Source organism: Lytechinus variegatus, chromosome 2 (genome assembly GCF_018143015.1).
Source record: "Lytechinus variegatus isolate NC3 chromosome 2, Lvar_3.0, whole genome shotgun sequence".
In the NCBI taxonomy this organism is placed as follows: Eukaryota; Metazoa; Echinodermata; class Echinoidea; order Temnopleuroida; family Toxopneustidae; genus Lytechinus; species Lytechinus variegatus.
In genome coordinates this window covers 20,578,820-20,591,251 of record NC_054741.1, presented here as the reverse complement: position 1 = coordinate 20,591,251, position 12,432 = coordinate 20,578,820, and the positions used below count along the sequence as shown (strand labels likewise).

General features: G+C 34.2%; 1 protein-coding gene across 1 annotated transcript in view; it reads left to right on the top strand.

Moving 5' to 3' along the window:
* Window positions 1-12,084, top strand: part of LOC121407536 (exocyst complex component 2-like) — a 34,813-nt gene extending 22,729 nt beyond the window's left edge. Inside the window, exons 22-28 of the mRNA XM_041598669.1 lie at window positions 282-346; window positions 1,117-1,186; window positions 1,905-2,021; window positions 2,651-2,792; window positions 10,293-10,536; window positions 10,923-10,982; window positions 11,856-12,084. Coding sequence (XP_041454603.1) covers window positions 282-346; window positions 1,117-1,186; window positions 1,905-2,021; window positions 2,651-2,792; window positions 10,293-10,536; window positions 10,923-10,982; window positions 11,856-11,931 — 774 coding nt within the window. The 3' untranslated portion in view covers window positions 11,932-12,084. The remainder of the gene's footprint in view (window positions 1-281; window positions 347-1,116; window positions 1,187-1,904; window positions 2,022-2,650; window positions 2,793-10,292; window positions 10,537-10,922; window positions 10,983-11,855) is intronic.
* Window positions 12,085-12,432: the final 348 nt, after the last annotated feature.

Here is a 12,432-nt window from a genome sequence, read left to right as displayed (position 1 = left end):
TTTAAGAGTGCTCAAATAATACCATTTGAATTTGGTCATCCTTTTTTAACGTTTTTTTTTTAAGTATTATTTTGTCAATTAGATTATGCCATGGCATTTGGTGTTATGGAAATTCCATTTTAAGCCTTTTATATCACATTTTCATTGACCCTTCATTTCAAGTATTCAGACAACTTCCATCACATATTTAATTATTATTATTCATTTATCATATATAAATGTATAATTTAATGTTAAACAATGTTATTTTTTAACTTGTTTTTTTCTTTGAACTATTGTAGGCATTTGCATCATGTCTTGAACAGTTAGCTTTTCTGGGAGATGATGGAGATATGCAGAAATTAAGGTAAACCTGTAAATGACTAAAACAAAAGAATAAATATCTCAAATTTAGAAATTTCTTAGGTATATACATGTCTGAAGAGAGCAAAGAGGAGAGAACTTATGATGACATTATGAAAAAAAAATGCATGCTTGAATAAATGGTTGAGGGTAAACATGAATTAGGGAGGCAGGAAACTTCTTTGTTTCATATTGAGACATGGTTGAGTTAATTTATCAAGAGGTTAGACAAAAGCATTTGTAATTTGCTAATGAATAGCCACTCTTGAGGTCCCACCAGTAGATAGTATACATACATTTACCAGTAGAGTCTAATTCATGTTTAGAATGAAAAATTGTAATTAATGTCAGAGAAGCCTATCCCAGGGGACTTGGAAGGAAAAGAGGAAACAGGGGCCCGTTGCAGAAAGAGTTGCGTTTAAACGCAAGTCAAAAAATCAATCGCAAGTCCAAAATACGCGCTGTTGATTGGTTGAAAATCAAGTTGCGCATGATTTTTAGAGTTGCGTTTGATTGCAACTCTTTCTGCAACGGCCCCAGAGACTTTGTTACATCTTTTTCACAAATCATATTTTTCTTGAATTGGCAGCCCTCAATAAGTTAAAAAAACATTGATGTAGGTGAAAGACAGAATTTGTTGTACACTATATTACACTAAAAAGAGCAGAGAACAATAGGTTCAGTGAACCAAATCTATTGTTCTGTGCTTGACTTGTAGTGTACTGTGTGGATTAACTTCAAAGATTCATATCATACTTGATTTTTTTTTTCTAGATTATCTGAGGCAGCAATGAGAACTCCTGAATCTCTATTCCAGTCTCCTGAGGACAGTATCCCATCCATGGTAAGATTTGATCTATGTATGTCTACTCATGATTCCACAAAGAATGTAGAACAGAGAAGAGTTTGGTGAGGGCCCTTGTGTTGTACCTCGTCACTGGAATCCTTTTTTTTTTGGGGGGGATGCACTTAATAAAATTTCTTGGAATAGAATCATAAACGAAAATCACAAATCGATGATGCAAATGCAAACACAACTAATTGCACTGTTTTCTTGGAAAGTAAAGGTTAACCAAGGAGAGTGTGCAATGCACATCCATTTAAAGAATGCCCGTGATAGAATCACGATTCAGATCTCAGCTGCGTTTCATCAAGTTTTTGTCTGGTTTTGCCGAAATCCCCCTAATACACATCTTTTTTTTGTTCATTGTTTTGTGTTTGCATTATGATGGTGAAAGATTTAATTATATGCTACTCTGGTTTGAAATGAATGTCTTTGAAAACCATGATGTTAAGGTAAAAAAGTGTTGAAATGCAGCTTAAATCTGAATGTAGGTCATCCACTCAAAAACAATTCTATTGCCCTTGGACATGAAAAGATTTCTTTAACTATCAAACTTTGCTTTATGATCATTCATAGTATTATTGTGTCTGCAAATTTAATAAACACCTTTTTTTATTAATCCAACTCTTTCCCAAATTTTTTTTATATAGTAACTTTTTTATGTTGATATCATGGTGATTATTTTGATGTCTGTTTTTCATTGTTTTTCTTAATACAGGAACAGTGTTTGGTAATTGTACTGAGTAACTGTAGTCACGTTTCTCAACATGTCATTCCTAATCTGATTGAGCAGTTCAAGAGACTTGGCTATCCTAGCACACATGAGATAGAAAATGTAAGTAATTTGCTGTAAATTAGAACCCGGGGCTTGTTTCATAAAGACTTCCAACTATGGTAACCTTACCATTATCATAACTACCATGGAAACCTTGATGTTGAATTACTGCTGAGCCCTGTTACCATAACAATAAACTGATATACGTAATTTAGATGAGGGCCAAGGTGCATTGAGTCAAGTTTAAAGCTTTTGATATTGAGTCAACTTTGGTGTCAATTAGACACTCAACTCTACCATTTGTGTTTGATTTTATTTTTTCCCAATGGCGAATGATAGAACTCTGTGACAAATATACTTTCAGACAGTCATATGTTATTTTCAGTAGATTTTAACAGTACCATCACAATCTGTCGTCTACATATTTTGTGAATCGGGAACGCAGAATTCATAAGTTCAGTAATTCCGAGTATTCAAATCTTGTTTTATTAAACCTGTGTATGTAAACTTGAGTTCATTCATGATGGTGTCTGTAAGACTTCAAAAAAAAATTCTTCAGTATAAAGAACCAATGGGACTCTCCATTTATTTGTTCACAAATGCCAAGGTTGATACAAGTCTAGAGTAGTATGATGAACAAAATAAAATGTTTCAACGCAATATGTATTGCTCAAACACACCTTCTGTAGATGTCCCAAGAAGCCTATGCTGAACTTGACGAGAAGATCTTCGAAGCTTACTGTGAGCAGAAGATAGATCCATTGGTTGGAGCTCTGGAAGTAGGGGTCTATGCTGGCAACTATGACTGGGGCAACTGCCCTGAACCTATAGGTATGTTTACTAAAACCTACGAGTCAAATCTACTAACACCTATGAAAACTGCTCTTACGGCCTTATGCAGGGAATGAAGAAAACATAAACATCAACTATATTCTGTCGATGAGGCTGATACTCTTTAGAATATTCCAATTAATCTTTTATGAACCAAATAATATTTCCCTGGACTTCTATTTGCTGAAAGCTATGAATATTGTTCATATCTTAAAGAGTAAATCTTATCTTTCAACATTCGACCATGAATAGATGATATCATCGATTTAGGAAAAGGTTAAAAGTATTGTGACCAGTGTGACTTCTTTTTTTCCCTTCAAAATAAAGATCTTATGGTGTATCAATATTCAGCATTCTGTTTCATAAAAGTTCATCAAAAAATATAAATATATGACAAGTTTGCTATCAGTAAATGAAATGATACAATATCAGTAGTATGTAACTTACACTGCCCATATTAAGAAACCAAAGGCATTCTTATCCTGCCATTGCCCAAATCAATATTTTAAATCTGTATTTGCACTCTCCACCAAGTGCCGAGAAGAATGTAATTGTGCTCACTGTGATAACTCAACAGGGAGTATGGAATGCTCATGCATATAACATTCCCAATTAAACACAAAACCCTCAACTCTCAAAGGCTAAAATTACCTATAGGCAGGGTTCAACTAATGTCAATGTGGAGCGTTGTGGCCCAGTGGATTAGTCTTCGGGCTTTGAAACAGAGGGTCGTGGGTTCGAATCCCAGCCATGGCGTAATTTCCTTCGGCAAGAAATTTATCCACATTGTGCTGCACTCGACCCAGGTGAGGTGAATGGGTACCCGGTAGGATTCATTCCTTGAACGCTTTAGCGCCTATTAATATTGCTTTTTAGCTACAGTCGGGGTAATAATATGATACCAAGTATCAAAGCGCAGTTGAGTATATGCACATAGTAACTGCGCTATATAAATGGACATATTATTATTATAGGAACTGTGACCCTCAGTCTTGAATTTAGATAAGTACCCTATACAGTGCGTATCAAAAAAAGTTAACTCAGAAAAAAATCGTGTAAAATCATATATTTGTAATATCCTGACGATGTTTCCACATTTTAGCATTGGTACAGATCCATTTAAGCAAGTGGCGATATAACTGTCGAAAAATATTTCCGCTTGAGTGAGCACCACTTACTTTTGAAAAGTTGGTGAAAAATGATTTGCGCAGAACTTTGAAATAGTTATGCGAATAAAAGTAGACCTTAATCATGAAGAACACGTGGAAATTAGCTAGTAAAATTGATTTGAAGATATCTTTTACCTTTTTAAACTTGTTTCCTTGCCCAAAACAGTTCGAAGAGTGCATTGCGCCCCACCCCACTCCCCCACACACCGAGTCCATCGTGACGATATTTGCTTTACACTGAGCTGTGATTTACATGAAATGGCTTAGGCTTGATTTTCATTTTGTTAATCATTGCCAAGCTTGGGAAAAGTGTGGAGAAACAAGTATTAAATGAAAAATGAAATGTAAACCAACTTTAAATGATAAAAACTTAGTAAAAAAATGCTGGAGATGTCTGATATAAAATTTTGTTCAGATTCAGTTATGTCCTCAGATCTAGCTGGCACAAAAGGGGTAAAGGTTGTGTTGAAATTTCAAATTTGGGCGGCAAAATTGTTACAAAATGCTTGAATGTATCCATTTTATTTAAATTGGCTAAAAGTGCTCGGGAAATTTATGAGAAATGCTTCGCAGGTTTAGTTTGATTTCGCCCTTTCCCCTTGACACAGCGTGAAAACAAGCGTTTCTGCGCAAACAGATTTCTGCGAGCTTTACAAAAATGGACAGCGCTCACTCAAGTGTAACATTCTGTCAAAACTTTTACTTTCATTGGATAGATGAGACCCAAACCCATAATTATATGTGAAAAAATTACCCACATGTTGTATATTTTTTAATTCCCAGGGCTTTTTCAAAGTGTAAACTTTTTTTTGATACGCACTGTATATACATATTTTTTTAATATCACAAAGTAAAAAAAGGACATGTTCTTCTATGAAATTTAATTTTTTAAAATGGCACTGTTAGACAAGTTACATTTACAACGTTTCTTGATTTTTTTTTAGCTTAGCCGAATTCAAACTGTATCAATATTTGTTATGTTGCTATTAAACAGTGTAGCCAATTATGCTGTTGTGTATTGAAATGTATATAAAAACTTCAACACATGGACATCTTGTCAACATTTCATTGAGTTATCTCCACTTGAGAACTTGTTACGCTTAATGCAGTAAATGATTTGAACATTAATGGTCATTTTTCCACCACTTGGGCAAGATATAAAGCTACATTGTGTATTTCAAATTGGAGTGAGAAAAAGCCTGTTTGTGGTGTTTTTGTGTTTTTTGAAGTCTCATTGTACCCTAGACAGCAATAACTTTCTTTCTGGGGATTTATTTATCAATTTCTGACATTTTACTATAATTCCCAGTGAATGTAGCCAAAATAGTTCAGTGGAACAACCTTTTACAGACACTGAAGCTTTTGGTCTAAATGTACCTCTATACTTTCAAAATACCACTAATATTGTGGAACTTGAATCCTTCCATTTGATACCAAATTCATCATTGAATGGATTTAAAAGGTTTTATCGATGTTGCACTTCGTAACCAATAGCCTGAATTGTGTACAATTTACAGGTCTACATTTATAGCGCACTAGTTATAAAAACATCAAACTTGAAATAATAACAGTAATATTATGCAACTCAGTATAGACTGTGAACATGCATAGGAAAAGGTAAGTAAAAAGTAAAGACTGAAAATTTGTGGTGGTAGGATGCATTTTAAAGCATCTTTATTTAAAAAACAAAAGTAACAGGATTTAAGCAGGTGACAAAAAGTAGGTTGGAGTCATGGGAGGAGCAAGCAGTCAAATTCAACACACAGCTACAGTCATTGATCATCAAACCCACCACACCACAACACATCATTCAACTGGAACAATGGAATTGATTATTCAAACCATTGCCCTGTTGGGAACAGAAAAAAAGGCAGGATCTGCTAACATTGACTGGAACTATGCATTATTTTTGCCATTGGACAATTACTTTAGAAAACACTCACATTCATACCACACTCCTCATACAGGAACATTCATGTTTTGGCAAATGATCCAGAAAATACATTTAAACAACAATACTTCCAACCTTTTCATTGATCCAAAGACCCATCCTTCTCAAACCAGAATATGTGTACATAAAATATGAAAGATTATTTGTAAATTCATAAACATGTCCCCCCATCACATCCAGAAATTCTGATTAAAATGAGTAGAAATATTTGGATAAATATCCACACATTGTTTCCTTTTAGTTGGTACAATGTGATGTACATGCACATCAGAATTAAAGACACCTGTAATCCTAATCAATTATAATTGTTTAAGTGTAATTCAAAAGGTTCTAAAATTATTTTTAAATTGCCATCAAATGTTTTTGAGGTAGTGTCTAAACAAATTGGAAACAAAATATTTAGTCAAAACAACTGGATTTGAATAAGTTGAAAGTGGTCTTTTATTGAAATACTCACATGGTGCAAATATTGACAATTGAACGTGAAATGATTATAATTTCAATATTAATTTAGTACCTATTAAAAAATATCTGTGAATGCTTTACATTACAAATCCTAACTACTTAACATAATTAAGTATGTTAATAAACTCAATTACTTAGCTAACTTAATTACCTTGAATAACTTAATTACCAACTTCAATACCTTAATTTACTTTCAGTGCTTTACATTACGTAACGTAACTACTTAACTTTATTACATTAGCTAAACTCAATTGCTTGGTCAACTTAACTTCCTCAAATAATGTAATTACCAACTCAAATACCTCAATTATATTTATAACTATTTAAAATTCAATACTATTGAATTAAGAAAACAGTGCCAAAATAGTTTCGTAAGAATTAAATATATGATATAGAAGTTGCACAGGGTGCATGTCATACAATAATTTTTGATACATTAACAACAGTCGACTTGGAAGTTGGGGAGAGGACGCTAGTCCTTGGTGTATATAAAGTGGTATGATGATCAAAGTAAAAAGACAGTTTTTAGATTTTCCTTTCATATTATTGATTAAAAAAGGCAATGGGCTATTTGTTTTCATTTCATTGTTATGGCTTGTAATTGTTGATAAGTTTTCAAATTGTGAAGGGATATGTTTATAATGCTGTCATTAATCATGAAATTAAAATTAGAACGGGACAAGGGTACACCAGCATCATTATCTTATTTATTAGACCAAGTTAAATTATTTAATTTAAATAAAGTTTAAAGTTAAATAATTTATTGTTATATTGACTTGATAAAGCACTTGTTGTAATTGTGAACATAAATCTCCCTTAATAATGTCAGCTTAATGTCAGCCACCCCATATGGTGCCTGTGTCCAGCTACTCCCTGGGTTGAGAAAGTTCTTGTAATTTGCTTTCACACTGCAAGAAAACTGGCGACCTTCGAAAAAATCGCTATGAAAGTTTTTGTAACTTTGACAAATAACTGTAGCTTGTATTTTCTTTTGGCATTAATTCTGCTTTCACATTGGCAGACTTACCCGGTATTTTCTGATCGGGGTAGATCAGGGCAAAGTTCCTGATCAGAAAATACCTGGTATTCTTATTTTTGAGGTGGTGTGAATATGCCTAAAGAGAATGAAGAGATGATATGGCCCTTGTGGTGTTCCACACATAATTATTGTTCTTTATTTTGACAAATCGCAGTTATATATTTGGTGAATTTGAAAGATAACTAGATAAAAGGTCAAGGGCAGTTTCATGGACACCAAAATTCATTGCCGTATTAATATACATTTTGTGAAAGTAGTACGTAAATACCATACCAGTCATAGTATCGCCAATGAATCTGAATGCTTCGGTGAATATTAGGGAGATGAACATGAATGAATGAATTAGAAAATGAGCTACTAATGAATTAATTAATAAAACTACTGTCAAAACTTACCAAAATGAGCAAAGAATATCGAGTTCAGTAGTGATCAGTTGGATGACCTATTTGATTGCTTGTCGTTCCAAAGTAAAAATGGTACCAGGATTGGAGGAAAAGCTTGTTTTATTTGAAAGTTTTAGGTGTATATTGAGTATTCATTCAGAAAATATGAGAATGTCATTGGACAGAATTCATTCATGTGACCGAAACCTACGGAGCTCCCAATTTAAGATCTCGTGTGGAGTGCACAGACCTTGTGGTCAATAATTCTCACTAATAGGCCCTACTGGTTGTTAAAGCCTACTTTCAGTTTTAAATCAGTAGATTCCTACAATAAATTCCTATTGATATCAGTCTTTACAGCTGTTTAAAGTTTTGGTGAGTCCACAGAAAAAAATACTGATAATACTAATTGTTTCTAAGTTGTGGTAAATCAATGAAAATTGAGATAAAGATATTTTTTGTATCATGTAATTGTGATAATAAAGAAGAATTATAATTGTTCCTTTAACCTTAATGAATTACATACAGATTGCATAATTTTGATGAAGATATTTTTAGACACAAATCCTCCCCCTGTATATTTCAGATGGGGGATCCGGATGACCTGTACAATAGCATCCTTCAATAATTTACAGTAAAATCTCTTATGTGATAATTATCATGATGATGAGGAGGATAAAAGATGAAGATCATCATAATAATAGTAGTGACGATTAATATGGTGTATATAGGCATGATGGTCATAACTTTTTTCTTGAAAAAAAAATGAATGAATGAAAAAAAACATGAATGAATGAAAAAAAACATGAATACTAGGAGCAGAAGTGATCCACACACTTGTTATTTCACAATCATGCATATTTGATGCACTTTTGAAAGGATTAGTCAAAATGATCAACATACCTTCAAATATAATTGGATCCAGGAGGGGGCCAAAGCTAAGAAGAAACTTAACGAGTCACAACATTATATTTTCTAGTTGAATCATGATATTCATGGATAGAGTAATCAAGGGTACGAGGTTTGAAGAGTACGCAATGTAAATCATTAGCTGGTGAAACTTGTTATCTAGAAATTCAAATGAATACTAGAATGAAACTCATCCTAATAAGGTAATCTCAAGTAACACATACTTCGGAAACTGACAGTGTTCTCTCTGATTTTTTGAAATAAGATTTCCAATACACTGAATATCATTCAAGGAATCTTTTTTTTTCCAAATACTACTGAAATTTAAATTTTCCCCTTTGTTTTCTATGTGAACAAGATGATTTTATTTCAATGCACTGGCATCAATTATTTTAAAGTAAGATTCTGAATAGGGTATTTTTATGAATTCTCACAATCCTTAAAATGCTATTTTAATAATTTTATTTTGTTGGGGGGAGGGGCGTGAGTCCATAAAAAATTTCAGTTTATGTTTTGCCCTCATTAGTTCGATGCACACAAGAGGAACTGTTAAATATGTACCATGACATGCTTGGCGACAATTTCTCTAATGGAAAATCTGCATGTTAAACCAAACATAGAACTAACCTCCAAAACTATATAAACCCTAATCCTTATCTTTACATCATTCTGAACCAGAAAGAGTTATACCAAACCCAAATTCCATATCTAGAAGGGGGTTTATCGGGGAGAGGTTGGGTGAAACTGTAAATCATTCCATATTTTGCTTCTGATATTTGACAAGCACATGAAACGGGGTTATCACGAAATTTTCCGCAGCAGAATCTAGACTTACCACGTCAGACTCTACATTATGCACTTTGCAAAACTAACAGTGTCTTGTAGGCTAGGGAGAGGGAGAGAGAGAGAGAGGAGGGGAAAATGAGGGAGGGTGTGCGGGTGTGTGTGTCAGGGGGGGGGGGTGTAATCTTGAGCATCCTTTCACAAGACTTATCAGTGACAACAAACCTGTGTTATAAGCAACCAGATTAAAACTGTTTGATTTCCTGATGTGATGATGAATTTGTCATGGAATTTCAGAATTGTAATTGAAAACGCACTTAATGAAATGATACACTGAATCTAATGATGGAGGTAATAAATGATACATGTACATATAGTACATTGCCAGTACATCTGCAATGCATTTCTATATGTCTGTAAAGCGCTTAGAGACGTTGATCCGATGTATTAAGCGCTATATAAATGCGGAATATTATTATTATATATTAGTGTTTTTTTGAGCAAAGATGAGGTCTTGGTCTGTATAAAGAGGTCAATTCTTCTTCTTCTTTCCTTGGTTGGCAACCAGTCAGGATTGACTATTTTTACCACAGCTTTTGTTCATTTTCAGTAGCTTATGATATATTTTTTTCCATTCCTTTTTTCCTTCTCTCTCTAATTCTTTTTTTTCTTTTTTTTTCTGGAGTTACACCCTTATAGACTCAGTAAAGGCAGTTCTTGAGTCAATCTATTGTATTGAGCACTATACAAGTCATTGTTGATTAAAATCTGTGTTCTTATTCTTGTATGATGTACATGTAGGAGCAAGTCCGTACGTGAAGGAAGCACTGATGAATGCTGTAGCCATTCACGCTGAGATCAATGCCATAGCTCCTGCCTTCATGCTTCGCGTGATGGGGCGTGTCTTAGAAGCCGTAGCGGAAGAGATGTCACGCATCATGAGCTGCGTTACTGGGTCGTTCTGTAGTAATGGTGCTGTTCAGGCAAGGCTAGATATTGGTATGCTAGAAGAGGCCATGTCGCCATACAGGAATGCAGGAACAAGGTCAGTTTATGGTAACAGTTTTCAAAATGTGAACTTCGAATGGATGCATGTCGCAATTCAAAATGGGTGTGACTGACATATAGAAATAATACTCCAAGGAAAAGTATTGTCATAACATTGATCATTTAGCAGTCAGCAATTTGTCTTGAATTATTTTTTCAGATGAAATATCAATTATTTAGTAATGGAAGCAAGATGCTCTCTTTCACCAAACTGTAAACTCAGACTTGTTCAGATCATTGCACATTTTCTCTTTGGCAACAAAGTGCTGTACACACCACTCTACATTTAGAAAATTACTGTTCATAATTATTATATTGATTGTGGTTAGCATATTATGCAATTATGTATTAATCTTGTTTGTTTGTATTTTTTTTCTATTCCAGTGCATCCTTCAAAGAGGCGTTGTCAGTTGTACCACAAATCAGGACAGAGTCCCACAAGAGGTGAGTAAAACTGTGATCAAAATATTACCCATGACCAGTCTTCAGGTCGATTCTTATTATAAGTATTGTACTAAGTCTTCTGCTGAAGTAAAATACTTAACCATCTTTGGTAGTCAGTTGCATTTTGTGGCTTAAATCTAAGTCAGCCGCCTACATGGCTTGCGTGTAGTTTACAAACTGATATGCAGAGTGCATACATTCTGCGCATTGATTGATGCATACATTGCGCGTTATCTGGCTCAAACTTAAAGGGGTCACAATGGTTATTAGTAAGTTTTCTACTTAAATTTTGCTTGATGATATAAAATACATAGATGTGATCTGAATACAAGTTTAAGCATTTGCTTAGCAAAGTAAAATACGTACAAAATCAGTACTTTCAACTGAACACTGGACCAGATCTTTGTATGATATGCTGTATCAATTTTATTGATGTAAATCCTTCATGGAGATTGCGAGTAAAAGATGCATGAAAGAATGAACAGATCATCTCGTAGTTGATAACCTGTAAAAGTAAATTTATTGAATTGATTATTTTTCCATAGGTCCTTGTCTTCTTTCATGTGGCGCATTTCATAAAGGCTTGTTATCAAATGCACAATCTCAATAACAAGTTTGCGATAAGCCAATAAAATTGAATGATTTCAGTAGCTTTAAACTGTTTTTGCATATTGGGTGATATAAACAAGTTTTATGAAAACAGGCCCCTGTTATTCATCTTCAAGTCTGACCTAATCTCAATTCTTTTATAACAATAGATGATTCACACAACAGAAATCGTATTCTTATAACATAAATCCTGTTATTTAGTAATGTGGTTGTCGTCGTTTTTATTCTTGTTCTTCACTGGTATTCTCTTTCTTTCATCACCAGACTTCTCCAAGAACTTCAGGCCAGCTTCCAGCGTGACCTTCAATTCCTCTTGACCTGTTTCACGACAGACTCCTAATCGTCATGGAAGCAAGGTGGCCCCTCTTCAAAGGATAATCAAACGGTCAGGTCATACTGAGATCCAGTCCAGCTTCATTAGGAGGTCCGTTGTCATGTTGTCTTGAAGAGGAATGAAAATCGAAGCCACAATTTATGTATTTTGTTATATTACGTAGGTGCTGAACAGCAAGAAGTGTGAGGTTATCTTAAAGAAAATGAAGTCTCTGATCAAATAATATAACAGACTTTTCCTGGTCTGTCCTATCTATTCAATTCCCGGTAGATAACATTCCACCTCCCCCCCCGGCTATATTTCCCCCTTAGGACAATATTTGCCCTTAGCTCTGTGTGCTTCAGGCAATATATAATCCCTTGGGGAAAATATAACTCCATCAGGGAAAGGAGATGTTATATTCTACCTCTAGGTAGGCAATGTCTGTGTAATATTATTGTCTTTTTCAAGTGTCATTGTGTTGTGCACTTGAGCAAAAATCTGTCTGTGTTCAGGAATGCATAGAGA